General features: G+C 49.1%; 2 protein-coding genes across 2 annotated transcripts in view; both read right to left on the reverse strand.

Annotated features, from left to right (window-relative positions):
- TEKT3 (tektin 3) overlaps nucleotides 1-19416 on the reverse strand; it is an 84491-nt gene that overhangs the window by 45376 nt on the left and 19699 nt on the right. The gene's annotated exons all lie outside the window — the stretch shown is intronic.
- CDRT4 (CMT1A duplicated region transcript 4) lies at nucleotides 10643-15258 on the reverse strand. Its single transcript, XM_074889024.1, has 2 exons — nucleotides 15143-15258; nucleotides 10643-11062 (listed from the first exon to the last, which is right to left on the reverse strand). Exons 1-2 carry the CDS (start codon nucleotides 15225-15227, stop codon nucleotides 10674-10676), a joined length of 474 nt encoding a protein of 157 aa, XP_074745125.1. The 5' UTR covers nucleotides 15228-15258; the 3' UTR covers nucleotides 10643-10673.

Consider the following 19416-nt stretch of genomic DNA (forward strand, 5'->3'; position numbering starts at 1 on the left):
GAAGAGTATTCCACTGAGCTTTGGGTTTAATTAAAACTGGTTTGGTTTTGCCCCATACAATCGATATTTAGGTCAAAAATTGCATTTTCTTGGATGTTACGTTCTTGTACCAATATCACTCCGAATGCCGTAGAAATGAGACGTTGGAAATGACACCCAGGATGTGTCTCAGGCTTCGGGGCACCTTGTGGTCTCACACTGAGCCCCAGGCTGATGGCCCTTCCCTCAGTTTGGGCCTGACCATTCTCCCAGAAGGCACCAAACCGCTGCATCAGCTCACATCCCAGCAAAGACTCTCGCACCAAGGACAGGCCAAATGCCACCGACCTCCGTGAAGCTCATCTCAGCCCAGCTATGCTCACACCTGATGAAGGAACTGACTGTTGCAGGGGCAGCAACAGACTCAGGTTCCTCGACTGACCACCTTCACCACAAAACATCTTTCACAGGTGGAAATAAGTTTTAAAAGACAGAGGAAAGCGTGAGTCTTCACCTGCCCTACTGCATCATTATGGGGAAAGCAGAGTTTGCATGGCTGCAAGCACCAAACTCACTACAAAATCTCCCTACCCCGCTGGCTCTTCAGGGCTTCACTTGGACTGGCCTGTCAAAGCAGGATGCATTTTTCCATGCTAAGCTACAGCCAAAGCCCTATGCAAAATGGAGCAATTTACACTGGATTCTGCAAGCCTTTCCCATAACAATCAAAGCAAGGAATAACCTCCACTCCGTGGGGAGTGACACGACCCCTGCTCTCTCCCACTTGTCAAGCGAACAGCCCTTTCCAATCGCACCACTGTGCAGACAGGCAAAACACCACAACTGCTGTTACCTGGGTTCAAGGTCACCATTACAAGTCTCCTCTAACTCCTGCACCACCCAGGTTTTACAGAATCACAGAATCATTCAGGTTGGAAAAGACCCTTGGGATCATCGAGTCCAACCATCAGCCTGACTCTACAAAGTTCTCCCCTACCCCACATCCCCAACATCTCATCCAAACGACCCTTAAACACACCCAGGGATGGTGACTCCACCCCCTCCCTGGGCAGCCTATTCCACTGTCTAACCAGAGGCTCCCCCTATCACTTCTGCAGCACTACACTATCGGATCCTCCAGGGAGGAGAGTTCCCAGTGGAAGTGCTCACACACATCCACGTAGCCCCACCGCAAACTGCCCCGCTTTCTGCAGCAGCACCTTTCCCTGTGCACCCCGCTTCGTCTAGACACCGGACCGTGGGCAGAGCATCCCTGTTTATCCATTAGAGAGTGAATCAGCAAGTCTAGAGCCCTGCTCGCTGTGGATTAGCTCTCCATTGGAAAGGATAGCTCTTGTTATCGTCATTGTACTTTGCCATTAATCTATTCAAAGGAGTCTGGCCAGCAGCCCAGAACGGCTGGGGCAGCCACAGAGAGTTTCTGTTCCCCGAGCATATTTTCATCCCCACCACGCTGAGCTCCCCACGGCCCTGCTAACAGCCTCAGCTAATAGCAGAGCCCGCTTCCAGCTCAGGGAGATCAATGGTAATTTAATTGCTACAGCATCTTCCAGGAAATGTGCTGCTGGATCCACATATGGTTAGAAGGAAAACAGAGAGGTGAGCATCAGAGCAGGGCTTACCTTGGCTGTCACCCTGCTATAAAGCACCCCAAATTCAGGTACAACCCCTTTGAGAGAAGAAATTCTCAGTCTAGGTGATTGTTAGCTGTGGTGGCTGCTGCCCATGGCTGCCAGCAGTGGTGCAGAGCCACACGGTTCACCACCTTGCCACGAAGATGCTAAGAGATCCTGGTGCACACAGGGTCTGCTAAATAATCAGGGCTGGCAGAGTTTATAACATGTTTTGATGCATTTACTGAGCTTGTAGGGCAGGGCCGTACATTAAGAGCAGCAGGATCTGTTCCCTTTAACCCCCCTGCCATGTCCTCAGACAGAATATTCTAAGAAGGGCCTGGGTGTCTTGCTACCTCCACTGAATTCTGTAAGCAAGATCAGCAGCATTTTCTCTTTTTAAAGCATTTAATAAACTCTTGGAGATCCAACATAGTCAAACAAGCAAGAAAGAGCAGCCTTGGGGGAATTCCGACCACGAAGGGACAAAGCATCTTGCACAGACGTAACGTATGACAAGCTCTTTTCTGCTCTGCAGCACCAAGTGTAGGATGCAACGGCAGACAGGCACATGACTTATAAACTCCACAGTATTCTGGATGCCTTTAGCCGACATGATTTCTGTGGGTGGCTGGAATGCCATCTATCTCCTGAGGCTGCTAAAAGGGAGCCCAGGATGCCAGCACCGCAGGGGAAAATCTTCTGACCACAGAGGAGCTGCAGCAGAGCGGACTTCCACGCACCCCACCAAGAGGCTGACAGGTCCTTGTGTGAGGTCTGGGCACAACCACCCCTCCCCAAAGTAGGGGTCCTGTAAGAATTGTCAACCCCGGTTGCAAATCAAAAGACTTTTCCCAGCTGCTGCCTTTTGTGCCATCCTCCGTCGCAGCTCTGGAATCTCACTGGCATTTAGGGAGTTATGTTTGGAGAGCAACAGGTCTGATTCTGGCTCCTAATGACTCTAAAGAGTAATCTGTCATACACGGAGAGGACCATGGGCTAAAATGTAACTGCCACTACTCTTCCTGCATGAGCAGCCCTTGCTAGTCCCTGGCATACAGTCAGGGCACCAAGCAGAGAGCTCCAAAGCCCATCAGCAGTTTTAAGCTCCAGCCCCCTTGCAGCAGCTCCCCACTTCTGTGCGGGGAGCAAGTGACTGGTACCTCCTCAGCCCATGACAGTCCCACCAGCACACCCCAGCTCACAGGATGCTACTGCACGCTACCAAATCAGTCTGTTCATCTCCAGCTTTGCCACTACGGCAGAACCAACCTTCCCTGCTCCCAGCAGAGCAAATATCACACCTGCTGTGGAAGGAAAGGACCATGCATAGGGAGACCCTTCTGCAGCTCTGCCCTGGACAGTCAAACAAGGCTTGACACAAATCTTTGGCGGAACCCGCTCACGTGTTACCTTGATCATCACTAGTTGAAAAAAAGCAGTAGTATTGGAGTGGGAGCTTTCCTCCAAGCAAGACTGCAGTCCTGGAACAGGTTCACAGCCTGTGCTCCGTGGGCTCAATAGATGATCTACATTTTCTAGAGGAGGCATTACTTATTCTCAGTGCTATTCTTCCTAAACAGATAATGCAGAGTCTCATACCACCACAGCTTAAGACCTAGGAGAAAGTCTCGCTCTCCTTCCCTAGGCTCATTGGGAAGAGACCTTTTATTTATCTATTTAAAAACTGAAAATCTGTGGTCAAAACCAAACCAAAATCAGTTTGCGGTTTTCAGATTTCTAACAAGAAACTGTAACACCTTTAAGAAAGCATCTACTGTGCATTAAAACTTTAAAAAAGCATCTAACAGTTTCATTTAGCCAGTAAGAAATTTCCATTACGAGAAAAGTAGAAAAATCCCTTGTTCAACCCAAATTGCACATTTAAAACCACAGGACTAAGGTTGGACTTGAAGAAGCAGATGCCACCCACTAAAGACAGGGACTAAAGGTGGCTATATCCTTGGAGTTTTGTGAGAATGAGGTGTAGGGATTCACCCTTGCATTTGAGCCAGGGAAATCTCATCCAGCCTTTAAGCTTTGCTCCTGTCCTCGCTGTGCTAACGAGCAGCTCAGCTGGAAGTTGAGACAGGGAGGACAAGGAGAGAGAAGAAACGGAAGAACGATCAGCCTGGAAAGACTGAAATTACAGCATTTGGGCTCTCCTTCCCATGATCCCCATCCATGCTACAACATCCAGATGTGCCTTGAACCCAAATAAAAGCAGGAACACCACAAAATCCCTGTAAAAGTGTTGGTTTCACTGGAGCAGATGGGTTTCAGGGTGGAACCACATTTCCAAGCTACCCACGGACTGCAAAGAACATCTGTGACCCACCCAGATGGTTTTCCAGCACCCAGAGCTCACAGCTCGGTGCAGAGGTCGGGCCTGAACAGTTCAGGAAATCCAAACAGAGCTGGTGTACTAAACCTTTCTGGACTTTGCCTTTGCATCTGCAGGGGAGGAATCAAAATGCCACTGCTGATGCAGCGGAGGCACTCGCTGGTTGAGCAGGGAGGGATGCACGGGCGAGGAAGGCAGCGCCGACCTCAGTGCCCGCAGCAAGTGCGTGGGGAGCCTGATGAGCTGGCACATAGCTAGGCAGTGTGAGACAAGCCATAGGAATGGAGTTTATTGTTCCACTCAAGCAGCTTGGAGAGCAGGCCAGAGATCAGACTGAAGTTTGATGAAAAAATTGTTTGAGGCGAGATGGAGATCTGTGGCAATGTTTTGGAGGCACACCCTCGGAGCCGCGTGTCATGACGAGCACGACAGAGCATGCCAGGCTTTCAGCCCATTGCTCATCGTGATTATTTTTCCTGCCTTTAAGGCTCTAACATGCAAAAGTTAAATCCCTCTGGGTCCTAGGAGACTGATCCTGTGAGGCACTGAATACTACCCACCTGCAGAGACTCTCATGACATCTGGACATTATCAGCCCCACCTTTCTGCCCACACATCTTTTTCGTATCACAAAGACCTGGGAGTTTACTCCCACCGAAGTCAGTGTTGACCCTCCACCAAGTTGCTGTTCAAAGCATCACAACAGATCCATAAATACAAACGTATAAACCCCAGCCGCTCTGGCGAGCATCACATGATGAAGCCCTTCAGGGCACCATCTCTCTGCAGTTCAGATTGCAGAGTGCAGTGCAGAGTGTTGCCAAAAATAACCAGTGCTTCTTGCTGAGTGGTAGCAGGACAGTCTTCTTGAAAAATACAGTTCACACAGTGTTTGAAAAGCCAGCGCTGGCCTTTGAAAACCTCTTCACCTGCCACCCACATCTGACCTCCCGTTCCTGCTGAAATAGTAAAGAAAACAGTAGCTAGAAAGCTTTAACAACATGCAATGTTAACAGACCCAAAACTCCTTGCAAGCAGGGTCAGACCTCGAGAGGTGCTTCAGGCAGCACTGCTTTAAACTGTGTGGTAAAGGCCATTATCCAAATGCCATGGATGGGGAAACGGAGGTAAAGTGAAACGTAGTGATTTGGATCTCCCCCCCCAGCAGCGAGTGACCTGATAAAACCACCCTGATCACAGTCCTCATTATGATTCAGAGTTAATTACAAAATTGAGGCTCAGACTCCAGTGCGCTGCATCCCCACCCTGGAGATAAGCCAGGACAGCTTGCTGCAAGGGACACAGCCCCTGAGGACCCCGAGATCTTTGCGGGTGCTTCACGCCTGGACAACATTTCCAGCACTATGGTGTGGTATGGGAAGACAAGAGGCTCCCACCGTGAGAAGGTCAAAGCCACCTAGACCAGCCCTAAGGATGAGAGCGCAAGGGTCCGAGGAGGTAATGTGCTGTGTTGCAATTGGTAGCAGATTCACAAAGAGAGCTTGTGTTTATGCACCAAGCTATAAATATTCCTTTTTGAAAAGGCATAACTGGAAAAATGTCTAAATGTCTATTTTTGCCTCCTCTGCTTCACCCACTCGAAACATTGACATCATACCAAGCTCCTACTGAGACAGAGTCATTCCTGAGACCTGGAGTGGCACAACTGCCCCCAGCGTAAAAGCTGGGGAAAGGAAAAAAAGCATCTTTGTAGCCCGGGAGGACAGACAGAGGAGTGCTCAGGGAGGGAGAATTCTTGCATGAAAATGGCAGGTTTTACTCTGCTCTTTGATCCCAGTAAAAATGATTCAGCAAAGCCCAAGTCCAGGCTGTCGCAGCTTTGCCCTAGGCTCACCTGAGGTCCGATACTACCCCAAGAGGTTTCCAGCTACCCAGGTTCAGCCTTACCAGCCAAACAGCAAGTGGCTCTCTCCAATCTCCCCCTCAATATCATATAACCCCACAGAACCCAGCCCAAGCTGCCTCTAAGGAAAGAAATCCACCTCTCGGTGAGAATAAGGCAGTTTGCAGCAGGCTGTGACCCCCGTGGCACTCGCCACAGGCTTTGTGAAGAGCTGCAAATGATCAGAGAGCAGCAGGCACCGGCAGCTCCATCGCCTTGGCACCTGCACAGGACAGTGAGGGCACGTTGGGCACTGCTGGCAGCATCTGGCACCAGCCAGGAACTACTAACTGTGATTGCTGGCAGCAGCTCGGTTCCTCCAGGGCTCAAACACAAGCACTTGCAGAGGGTGCAACACTTCCTCCCTCGGCAGCAAACGCCTTCCCGCCGGGAGCTGCTGCTGGCACAGGCGGCTGCGTGATGACAGATGAGTCAAGTGGTGAATGAAGACACAAAATCGTTGAGAAACACTGTTTCAGGAACACCTTGGTGTTAGCTTTGTTCACAACCAACTCGAATTTCTACCTGCTGCGCTTGTGATCATGGTAAAGCACTCTGAGATGAAAGGTTCTCAGTGACAAATCCTCCAACAAAAAGCCCCACTTGTGAGGTTAAAATACTGGGCTAGAGGCACAGAGACACCCCACAGACCTGATCTAGGGACTAGACCGCAGCATCCTCCCAGAGTCAGCACCACGTGCTGCTGAGGGTCTGTCCTTCTGTGCCATGCTGTCAGATCCATGCGCCTTACAGCAAGGCAGGTGTCTCATCCAGTGACACTTTTGTTAATGTACATCAACACACTGGTGACGTGTTCAGGAGCACAGTAACGATCCCAAAACCCTCAGCAGCTTTGCATCCAGTCAATCCATCAGCCAAGTCCCAAAGTAGTATTAGAAACCTCACCAGGGGTCCCCAAGCCACAATGGCCACCATTCTCCCCAGCCTTCTCATCCCACTCCTGGCTGCTAGCATATATATGACCAGACTCACTCCTGCAGGAAATCAAGTCCTATTTTGCTTAAATAAGGCAGTCAGCACCTGGCTTGTATCTATTTAATAACCTGAGCATCTGGTTTCAATACAGCAGGCAAGGAGCAACCACAGCATAATAAAAGTCATTTAGAGCTGCAATTAGCTCTGGGCCCCCAGTTGTATATTATAATAACAAAGTAGGTGCTGCTACATCTGTTGACAGACGCAAGGGATTCGATTCCACCCCATCCCCCAAGAGACAACCTGCATCTCCTGTCCTCAGATCTCCGATGTTCCCTTGCACACATCCAACCTTACCCTGATGCTGTTGAGCCCTCCTGGCATCCCCAGTGTCACCTACACCCTTCTCCGTGGCAGCCCAGGGCTCACCGATGCCATGCCCTGCTGTGCCTTGGCTCTCCCACCAGCGCTGGACTCCAACTGGAGCTGAACAGACCCCCTGAAGTATTTCATTAATGCTAGTGAGCAGTACAAGCTGAAACATGGAATTACCGTTCTGCGAATTCGCAGCTCTGGAGAGGTCCCTTTCATCCTCAGTGACAACAGAGAAGTCAAAATTTCCCATAAAAAGTTACTGAAAAACTCATTTTAAGAATTACCAAAGCCAGCATTTTGTTTCTTTTGGTTTTTGTTTTGTTTTGGGTTGTTTCCCTTTTTTTCCTCCAAGTGCATTTTACAACACTTGGGTTTGCCTGTTTCCATTTAATTCATTATGGAGAAGCAACTCTTCAACCTTCACTAAAGACATAAAGCATTTTCAACTAGTTCTTATGATAAAATCATTCAATTCCTTCAAACTTTAATACCTCTGGCCATGTTGCTGCAGAAAGCTGTACTGCCAGAACATTTTCAAGGCAGCTTCAACATGCCTTAGCTCCAATGCACACACACGCTCCAATGCAACTAGGTATTACTGTCTCTGCTGCAGAGAAACTGAAATAAAAAAATAAAACAGCTAATGTACCCAGTGAGGAAGACAGGAGAGCAAAGAGCAGCCCGCCAGGCCACCACCAGTCCTGGACCTGACCATGGGACGGGGCCCCCCTCCTGGAAAGAGGCCGTTGCAGAGATGCCCCAGGACACCTTTCCGCAGCAAACCCTTAACAGGCACGTGTGCAAACACTTGCACATGCAAAAGAATAACAAAAATGTTTTCTCAGTCACCTCAGCTACCATTTCCAGCTCTCTAGGGATGATTTCAACCTTTTTCTATACCATTTCTCACCACAGAACTGCCTATAAATAACCGGTCTTTCAGTTGCAGAATGAGAAGGCCGTTCCCCGAAGGAGGAGGTGTAATAGTGAAAATGGTTTAACACAGAGGTATGAACAAGATCCCAGCCCTGATAAAGCCTCGATGCAGCCAGGAGAAGGAAGGCGGGTGTTTTTCTTTCCACCATCCCAGAGCTGTACAACCACATACAATTCACACCTGTTTCAGCATCCTCTGCACAGGCAGGGCTGCCCTACAGTGAACCTGGAGAGAAATCGGCGCCTTCCCCCCCCTTCACCAGGAATATGCGATTGCAGAGCAAACCAGTAACCCCGAGAAGCTTAGACAGTGGTTCTCAGCACACCTGACACCTTTTCCATTTGCTGCAGTGCTCCCACACAACACCATCCTAGTGTCAACGGCATACATCCATGCTATTAAATAGAAGCCATCAACCCCCCCTACAGACGGTGTCCCCACAGCCCCCAGCACAGGAGGTTGGAGCCAAGGGGGTGCAGCAGGATAGTGCCCACAGCCCCCCCAGCCACAATCAGGAAAGACACAGCCCCAGCTGGGTGTCCCAACTATTTCTGTAGTCACCGTGTCAGCAAGGAGGCAAGCACACGACATCACCGCATCCCTTTTCCAGGATCCCTCGCAACAAACCGAAAAGTCAGAGAGAAGAGCTGGAAACTAAGGTTTATTTATTTCTTCCCAGTTCTGTGGCTCGTGACCAAAGCCGCGGGCTGGCAGGCGAGACACGCTGCTGAACACGGGGCTCGTGACGTGCTGGGTCTGTGCGTGCGCAGGCACGAGGGGTGCAAGTTACCCAGGGCTCAAAATAGGGCAGGGAACAGATTTATATATACATCTGTAGAAAGCTGTAATTTCTCTTATTTTTGTTTCATTTTCTAATTCTTTACGTTTTTTTCCTGCAGAGGCCCAACACTGTTTCCCAAAGCGTTCAGCTGACAAGTGGCACTAGTCCCACCTCAGCCAAAATCACATGAGCTGACAGCAGCAGTTGGGAATAGTGCACCAGATGCAGCAGCAAATACTCCTGATTATTAGATAAGTTGTTTATAACTTTAGCAAAGTTTCCCAGGGCATATGGCTTCCTCAAGCAAATTTAATTTTGCATTTTTTTTTTTACCATCACAAGGAAAATACTTTGTTTCAAATGCATTAAATGTTGAAATGATCTGAGGCTAGTTCAGTCCCTGCAGAAGTGGAATCTGAAATTAGAAGGGATCACCCCTGCAGGACAAAAATTCCCAGTGATATTTGCCAGAGAAATGCCAGGTCACATCCCCAGCAGAGCCCTAGCAGCAGGAGAGCACTCCATGGCTAAACTGGGCACCCTCCAGCCCAGCTGGCCAGAGCCTCCTGCTCCCGTTTAGGTGCTCTCCTTACCATTGCTCTCGCTGGAGGAGAAGCCACCTGTCAGGTAAGCAGGCTGGTATAGTTTTTGAGGGTTTTTTGCCCAATTTGAACCCTGCCTCGCTCAACGCACAGGATGGACCTTTTGTAGCAGAGATGGACACACTGTCAGAGGTGCCTACAGGCTCCATTGCACAAGTGAGATGGAAGGTGGCCGTAGAGATGGTACTAGAAACCTGGATTCTACCTCTGTCAGCCAAAGAATAATGAGGTGAAGGAAGCCTTTGCAAATGGTTTTAGGAACTCTAGCAATGTTCCTCAGCACCTAGAGTCTGAGCTGGCGTACACCAGCAGCTGGAGACCTTAAGTCTATGCTTTCCAGTGTCACATAGGGGTAAGGACTACACAAAAATTCTCACGTCACCCAGCAATTTTGACCTTAGCATCTCTGCTCACCTGTAAAAGTGAGAAAGGAGCAGCAGCTCATCTACCAGCTGACTGATCAGCTTTGCTGCTGCATTGCTTTTCTTTTGATTTGTGGGCGTGAAAGCATCACATGCATACACATACACATACATAAAGTCTGCACTTGAACAGACCTCACACCCTAAGGACAGGGGAAAAGGGGTAAGAGTACAGGCACATGCTCGCTGTAAACTCCTCTCCCTTCCAGTTCATGCTCTTTCAGCAACACACAGCTTCAAGGAGAGGGGACACTGATTCCCAGTGCACTTCTCCAGTCACCAACATCTGCGTGGATGCAGAGGCACAGAGAGTCTCCAGGAGCCCCACAGCCAAATCCCCGCCAGGGCTGCTGGCCCTCAGCGCCGATGCCAGCGGGGTCACAAGATGCAGGAGAGCAGAGAACTGGGCCCCGTGTGTGTGCCGGGCTGCGGGGGCACGCAGGCATCCGCATCTCCAGCCCGTGCTCTGCGCTGCACCCTTTGTGGGGCGTTTCCAAGAAGGAAAGCAGCAAACGGCTGGCGATGAATGTGAAGTAAGTTCACGAGGAAGAGGTTACGGTTTTCTCCAGACCTGAGAGCAGACAAGCACAGAATGCAACACCACCACCTTTTGTGCACACCTGCTTTTATTCAAACAGGGCTTTTAGGAGGAGTCAAAAAAAAAGTTAAATGTTATTTTCCAGAGTGCATTAAACTACACATGCAAACACTTGAGAGCATCTCCTCTTTCTTTTCTTTTCTGTTTCTAGCTGCAGACAGATCATTTCTTCTTGCTGGAACGTGTCAGGAAGCTGTGTGGTAGCACATAGGAGGGAGGTTTTCTTGCAAAAATAACCCTATTGCAAACAATTGGTGATGGCAAAGTGCTCTCAGCCACGGACATTCTTACAGAGTCCTTCCCAGTCCCGGGGGTGCTGCTACCTCTGCTCAGCTCAGGCAGCACTTGGGTTTCCTCCTCAAAACCAGCTTCCTGAGGCTCTCTGTTTGGCTCTGTCTCTGCTGGGCGGTTGGCTGCAGCCTTTCTCCGCTCATCCTGCTCAACAAGCATCTTGACCATGGGGGACGTGTAAGTGACGTAGGCAGGTCGGGGGCGGTGGCACTGGATGAGGTGGCTGGGCAGACCCACGTTGACTGAGGGCAGCACATGCTCTGGAACCAAGAAACAGACACCATGAGAACACAGCCAGATACCTCCTGGCTTCTTCCCTCTCTGGGGAGGGTTAGAAAGAAGGATGCCTTTGGTGACACCAAGGGTGCTCTTTGGAGCCAAAGACCATGGCTGGGATCAGTGATGGCTTTGCTACAGCTATGGAGGGCCAGGCAGCACAAAGGGACAGCAGTGCCATACCAGGTAGCTACTCTGCATCAAGATTCAAATAACCCATGCAAGAAATACAGATGATGTCCATCATTTCTAGTCTTTGTGCCTTTATTTCTATACTTGAGCACAGGGTGCACTGACCAACGAGGAGCTGCAGCAGGTCACTATCACACCAAGAAGCACAGTGGGAAAGAAAAAAAGGGTGAAAAAATATCAGCATTTCTCATTTCTGCAGTACTGACCAATGTGCAAGATCTCACACAGCAAGACAAGACCACACTGAAGATCTTCCCAGTCTCGGCTTTCTGCACTAAACCCCTTAATCACTCAAGTCTAGCACCTCAAACACAAAGCCACAAGGTTGGTAGAAATGGCTGGAGAGATTAGACTGAGCCTACTTGGGAAGAAGTCTGTCCAAGGGAAACTTCAAAACAGAAAATCCCAGGAAAAAAAAAAATCATGCAGAAAAGGAAGATGCATTCAAACAGATCTTGGAAAATGACATCATTGGTATTAGTATTTTTAGATACAAGGCTTTTCATAAAAATGTCTTGTTTTCACTTAGATGTCATTAGTCCTTTAAGAGTTATATAGCACAAAAGCAGAGTTTTCAGTCTCAAATAATTTATTTTTCACTACCTTTGCCTAATGCAACAGTTAATTATGACTTCAGGGTGCTGGGCCGTCTTGTCTAGACCATGCTTTTGCCAAGGAAGTTTGGACCAGATGATCCTTGAGGTCCCTTCCAACCTGGTATTCTATGATTCCATGACTAGATAGACAAAGTAGTAAAATGCAATCTTGCTTAGCACAAACAGCTAGGATGAGATGGTAGGAAAGTACTGCTGATAAAGGGTCCCTGAAGGTCCGTTGCTGTCAAAGGGATGAACTTCCATGCTGCAGCATATTTAAAACTGGTCTGTAGCAAGCTATGAACAGCAGCCTGCAAGCAAGAAAGGAATGAAAACCAAAGATGGAGCACCCATCCTGCAATCAGGCTTTTGCTTAAGATATCCACACCTAGAGTCTGAGAGTCCCCCACGCATGGTGGACACAGCAGTTCTAAGGAGAGGAGGTGGGGTGACTCAGCTGCCCTCAAAAGAAGCAAGGACAAGAAGTGGCTGATGTGGAGGGCAGCAGAGGCAGAACACGGTCCTGTCAAAGACCAAGGCTATTTGGTGTACAGATGTGGAAAGCCCAATCCACAAAATTATGCTAAATCTTGTTCCTTAGATGCTTTATGAACCATTTCCCACACGAAGTAGAGGCCAGTAAATACTCATCACCTCCTCAGCCCTGTTCACCAGATGTCCCCCGGAGGGCACAGCAGCCCTTGGTTGCCCTTTCCCAAGCTCGCCAAGCCAGGAGCACAGAGGAGGAAGGAGGCAAGCTGCTTCAGGTGGGATTTACAAACCTGCCCACATCACACACACCTCCCTGTTCCTAAATCAGTCAGGTGTCAGTGGAAAGCCTGGTCCATACCTCTCATTGTGCCTCTTCTTTTCTTTTTTAAACTGGGACTAATTCTGCCTCTTTTCTCCCCTTCTCTCCTGCAGAGGGTCAGTCCTTTGTAACCAAGCTATGCATATCAGGGAAACACCCAGAACAGAAACACCCTGGGGTTTGTTAGGGCTCTGATATCCAGCTGTGATACCCAGGGTCCTCATCAGAAAAGCACAACCAACCCTGGGTGGTCAGAGATGGGGACACGCGGGGACAGAGCTGCGAGCATTTCTCCCAAGGTCCCACCATGAGCTCCTGGTGGACATTAGAAACAAAAGGCTCAGAGCTCCGAGTTACAGTTTTAGAGCTATGAGAGCATTTAAAGAAATATGCTGCTTCAGATTATCTGTTGCTAAAGTTGTAGGGATAGAAGGAGGGAGGAAAAGTGTCTTTTCAGTGGCTTTTGCACCGAACTGCACCCTACAGGCTCCCAAACCTGAGACCCTGCACTATAGCCACCGCTCCTGCAGCCTCTGTCCGTGCTGCAGCTGGTGCCAGATGGGCTCCGGGTGTGCAAAGCGTCAGGACTTTGTGTTTTGCACAAGCTGTGCTCCCGCTCGCGCTGCGGGAAGGCGGCCGGCCCCGAGCTCTGCCCTCCGCGCTCCCCCTGCTCGGCCCCAACCCGGCACTCGCGCTAACAAGAACTGGGTTTTGTTGCATCCCAGGGGCGTGCGTTGGGGCATCGCTCGCTTCCCCTGCGTGACCCATGCTCTCTAGAAACCACCAGCCACCCTCCCCACGAGGGAGACGTCAGCAGATCCAGCCGGGACACCCCCATGAAGCTGACAGCCCGGTAGCGGTGTACGGGGACGATCGGCCAACGGGCAGCCCAGGCTCTTCCCGAAGTTTATAAATAGAAACAGCCTGACGTGTTTGCAGAAAAAAAGTTTCCATACCAAAAAAGTTTCACCGCGGTCATATTGCTGTAAAGTTATGCCATTCTGTACCTACGCTATATACACACATGCTCAGCTTTACCATCAGGAAAAGCCAAACCAAAAAAAAAAAGTCTTGTTTTAAATTATGAGCTTTCAGACAGTGGCACGCTCTGTGCTTAAACGAAATGTTTATTTTGACAAGCTGAGATAGTCCATGTCTCTTCAAATGCCTGTTCTGACTCACTATTTGGAGTTTTTAACTCTTGTTACAGAACTGTTTTACAATTTAGCTCATCAGGTTAATGTGCAGCAAAAACCACTACAAGAAAAAAAACCCGCTTGTTAAAGAAGAATTCAACTATTTTCCAAGTGTTTCTGATGACTTGGGAGTTCTGGCTCAGCCCGTGCTCCAGGGAGCTGGCACGGACAGTGGGGCACCCCAGCCTCAGCAGAGGAAGCAGTGGGCACAGAGCGGCTCCGAGCCACGGCGGCGAGTGTGCATACGTGCGAGCTAAAGCACTGCAACCCCCTGGATAAAACAGCAGGATCAGGCACCAAACCACCCTAGCAAAGCACAAAAAGAGCTGATCTGGAGCCCTTTTCCCCACTTTTATAGGCTGTAGCTCAGGTCTTTGTAAAATGAATAAACACACCGAGCGAAACCCGGGCACCCAGCCACCGCACGGGGCTGAGCTGTAAATTTAATTCAGCGGTAACAAAGCCCGTGGAAGACGCCGTGTGCCCCAGAGGCGCAGCGAAACCTCCCCGCCTGTTCCCAGGCCGGACCCAAACAACTGCGAAATGGGTGCCAGGGGGTTGGGCAGGGCGACAGCAAGGGCCACAGCCAAACCAGCAGCACCACTGCCTCACAAAGCCAACACAAGCTTAATGTGGGTGAGGACCACGCCGTAAGGAGATGGTGAGCTGTTTCTGCATATAGCCCCAAAACAAAATGTGCTGAATGTTTTTCAGAGCAAACAAAAAGATCCAGCTGAGTCCCTCGCCCAAACAATCAACTGTGCAGGGAAAGGCAAGGAATGAGCACAATGAGGTGGTGGAGTAGGGAAGGACAAGGGTTACAGCGCAGAGATGTGGATCCAGCCTGCACCTCTCACTTGCACGCCTTGTGTTTTTGTTGGAACATTTACCTTTGCTGTACCAAGCCAGATGTTCCCAGCTCAAAGAGTTCCTGATGGGAAGAGGCTAGCTAAGCTCATGAGTTCGGGGCAGGAGGACATATGCGTGCACTAGGCGTGTCTCCTAATATTTCAGTGTTTGCACAGTTTTATTTTGATCCTGGATAAATACTGATACTTATGTGATATTCATGTAGGCTGGGGTTTCAAAAGGGTCTTGGGCTCAGCTGTGTCACCTAATTGCTACAGCAACATCTCACAGGGCAATAAAATAAAAGGGTTTTAGAATTTCTTAAATAGGGAAAAAAAGCAGCGCAATGAACAGCAACCCCAGTTTGGATATTTGATAAGGTGTGAACATTTGGTGACAGGATAAAGTTTAGCTACTCACCAGGTGAATTTTCCTGGGTAGTTGTGGGTGCTCGGGTGCAAAGAACCTCAGATAAGGCCACAATATCTGCCTTCAAATTACCCATGGTGGAGAGTTGAGACAGAAGCTGACGCAAATCCCAGACATTTCTCCTCTGACCTTATCTCTAGCCCTTCCCAAACCAGCAATGACTAGAGAAGCCCCAGGGGGAGAAGACACAAACATCACCCTGACCATAGAGCCTGGATACATCAGCTTTTCCTGTGTTACGTCCCTGTGGAGGCCACCACAGAAGTGACTCCTTCAGAGCAAGTTCACACCAACGGCCTGACAGGAAACAGCCAGATACCACGACAGCACTGGGAGCTGAAGAAGGGAATGCAAAGCACTGGAGAAAAGATGCCAAGGGAAAGCCCAGAGTTGACAACATCTCAGAGTGAAATGAGATGGGATCATCAGCCACCATTTGTTATTTACAGCTTGTGCTTGGCTACTGGCCTGGAATTGATTTCAGAGCCCAGGGAGAAAAGGCTCTGCAACATCCCTGGGAATCCTCTAAGCATATCAACTCCTTTGCTTCATAAGCGCCTGCTAGGGAGACCCGTCTCCAGGACTGGCCTCTAAGGGCTTTCCAGAGCAGAATTGGGTTGACCTCCCTCCCACTGCAGTGACAGGATTATTGCCTGCCAGTGCCTCTGCAAACCCTACTTGGGGTTGCTCTGAAGCTTCCCACACTGAGATGTCTGCTCCCGAACTGCTCTAATGGGAAGCTCTCCAACACGCTCCTGTCCCGTCCTGACGCCAGCTCGGGATCTCACCAGCACGCACTGGGGAGCACCATGGTGGGATCTTCACATTCCCTCCAGACTGTGGTTTCCAGTGACAAACCCGATCCTAACACATGTGTACCCTGATAACAGGGACCAGCTCAGCATCAGGGCTGGCCTGCCACACACCGCCCGATGCAGCTGAGACAAGGCACGTGTCTTCCATGGTCACAGCCATCAGCCCAGCTGCACACTAACCACTGGGAAATGTGGCTCCTCATGTAAAGTACCACCACCAGCCTGGCTGCTCCCTGCAGCCACGAGTGCCAGGACTTCCCCGACAAAACCACACATTCCCCTCCCATCTCTGCTTCCACCTCATGTTCTTCTCCATCCGCTCTTGCTGTCCATCCTTGGTAGTAGGTGCACTGAGAGGAGAGGCAGCCAGGTTGTATGAGGCTTTCCATCTACATCCCATCCTGCACTTTTGTTGGGTCTCAAACTTGGTACGCACCTGAATTCACCAATTCCTTTCCCTGGGAATAAGTATCCAATGCCAAATATAAAGACAGAACATGACTGAAGTAGCAAGATCAGACAATGGCTAAAAACAACAATTACGAGACCAAGGGCATCGGGGCACCTCACCTGCTCAGGTACAACTATAAAGCCATCTTAGTATTGCCTTTCATTTGGGACAGCTGAGAGCCAGGCCCCTACGGCACACGGACATTCCTGAAAAATTCAGTTTCACAGTGTTGAACTTCATGTGCCCTTGAAAGTGCCAGCCCTGGAATGTAAGCCCCAAAAAAATCTCCCACCTGGAAGCTTTCCAAAGAGGGCCTTGAAGGATGTAATATCTAGAATGGGACTATAAAAACACCCTGTGTTAGCTTAACTTTTTCCTCCTGAAATAAAACTCATCCAACCCAAAAATTCCCCATTGACTTGAGTGTTTTTGAAAACCCCATCCACAAGAGCAGCATTGATCAAATCCAATTTTTTATTTTTTTTTTTTTTTACTGTCATCAGTGGAACGGTATCTAAATAGAATAATTCAGGAGACTGACCTAACTGTCCTGAGCAATGGGCAGCCCTCCAGCATTGCCCACCCAACCTGGCAGGCAGCAGCAGCCTGCAATCAGCTATGCAGTGCTGGGGTCTCCGTCTTGCTCACGGGGTAGACGGCGCTGAGCAGCTCCATTTAGGATGGGGTCCAAGTAGCACATCGACTATTCAAGGCAAGTAAAGACCTGCCATCCTCTACAACAGATGAGGTTAACCTGTTGGGGCTTGCAAGGCAAGTGCAGCTTCAGACCAGACTGTACCTTCCCGACTTCATACCTGACCAGACTTTTATCTTAATGTCAAGTGGAATTTCTTTGAGGACAGCCTTAGGTTCAAGACACGCGTATATACAGTGTGTGTTTTACAAGAATGCTGGTTTTACATCTGTGACCATTCTTCCTGGAAATTTATTTTCTGGCAGACCTTTGCAAAACCCTCAATGTTAAAACCTCTCCAACCTGCTCTGGAGAGTCAGCCAGGCCACTTTACAGGGGCATTGCAGTCCTAATCTTCGGAAATCCTCTTAAACTCCAAGATTCTGGTAAAGTTTAAGATCCAGAAATCTGTTTCCATTCTTCTCCCCAACACAAAGACCCAGCTCCTGATTGTCCACATGCTACATACATAGGGCCACGGCTACAGCTATTTTTTACATTCTTCAAGCTACTGCAGAGGGAATTCACTGCACAGTGTCCTCCAGACCCTCTGGGTCAACTTGTGACCAAGTATGAAAGCCAAGAGCTCTCTCGGGGCTCTGGTCTGGGCGGACCTGCCATAGCTCCCTGCACCAGAACGCAGGATGGCAGAGGAAGATGGTGCCTCATACCTTTCCCATAGCTGTACAAAGGCTCACCACCTTCACCCCTAAGTCCCACAGAGAAGCAGTATTTCTGAGATGTATCCTAGCACTTGCAAATACATTCAGTCCAAAAATCAAATCAAAAAGCCTCCTTTGTACACAAGAAGGCACCACCTCTACCCAGCTTTGCTGGATCGGCAGCAGCCCGACCAGAGCCATCGACCCACTCAAGCTGCTTCCTGCTGGTTTGGCAGCATGAGCCTCCAGCCTGCTCATAACCAGGCTATTAAATCAGGTTCAGGTTGTTTGGATACCAGAGCAGCACAGTTCAGAGAGTGGAGTTTAAAAGACCCCTCTCTTAAACAATGATCCTTTTGAGACGCTGAATGAAAACAGGCAATAGCAGCACTTCAGCATAGAAGTCACCAGCAAGAACTACGATTCGTATGAGAATGGGGACACGTGGCCAACTTTAAATCCAAATCAAATGTTTCTGAGCTTCAGGACACTGACAGTCAAGAGTCCAAATTCCTCTCTAACTGCATCCAAAGAAGCAGCACCAAAGCCAGGCACTTCCACAGGCAAAAAGGGAAGATTGCGTTCACAAACAGACAGATACATAGGAGTAACATCACGCAGTGAACACAGCTTCTCTTTATTAACCAGAATATTAAAGCACATGCTAAGTTTTGTTCAGGCTCTCAGTTAAGGCCTCCCCTAATTTTCAGACATTATTAATTCACTTAAAATTAGCAGGCTATGCTGTATACCTGCCATGGTGTTATGCTTCGTTTTGCTCGTTTTCTTTACCTCTTCAGGATGGGAAGAAAACCTTAGACAAAGCTCTGTTGCTAAAACCCTTGGTCAATAAACATCTCCCTCGTGATCTACAACTCTCTATTAAGAGTACACAAGGGAGCTGGTAGCAGGGAAACAGTAAGGTAACAGCCACTGCTTGTTTTATTTATTTTCTCCAACTACAGGTTGAGTTATTCTGTGTAATAAAAGGAAAAATTATCCCAGGAGAAAGGAGGGGGGGTTTGCTTTTTATGAAAGATGTTTAGGTCATAAAGTACGCAGCACTTTGCTTCGTGCTACGACTCATGCGAGTTTTAATTCTAAGAGAGTTGCTGGCAGCGGTACAGTTTTCACACTCTTATATTTAGAGAGGCTTGCCTGAAAAATAGCCAGAGCTGTCGCTTATAAATCAGGTTGTTCTGACAGTGCCCGGAGCAAGCAGTAAAAGCAAATAGGGGGAAATGAAATTACATGCTGCAAAGGGAACTCTGAAATAATAAGCTTTTATTTTTGTCTTTTCAAAAGTTCACAATAATTAGAACTATTTTTTCCTCTGTTCTTTCATTTGTTTTTAAGCCAGCCCCTGCTGACAGGCTCTGGGCCCCCAACCTCTGGTTCCCATTCATTTGTCTTTGGCCATGTGGTTCCCATATTCTTGGCTGGGCGCGTGAGTCGACATCGCCAAAGGCTGGGGTGGAGAAGATACAGCTCTTGGTTCGCTCTGGCCATGGGACCCCGTGCAGCACACCCCTGCCGAGCAGCTTGCAGGCAGATCCATTCCTGCAGCACAAGGCCAGTCCACAGGACACCCAAGTCAGTGGGAAGGGTCTTGCCTGCAGTGGGCTTGGTATGGAGATCACATC

This window comes from Strix uralensis, chromosome 19 (genome assembly GCF_047716275.1).
Source record: "Strix uralensis isolate ZFMK-TIS-50842 chromosome 19, bStrUra1, whole genome shotgun sequence".
Lineage (NCBI taxonomy): Eukaryota > Metazoa > Chordata > Aves > Strigiformes > Strigidae > Strix > Strix uralensis.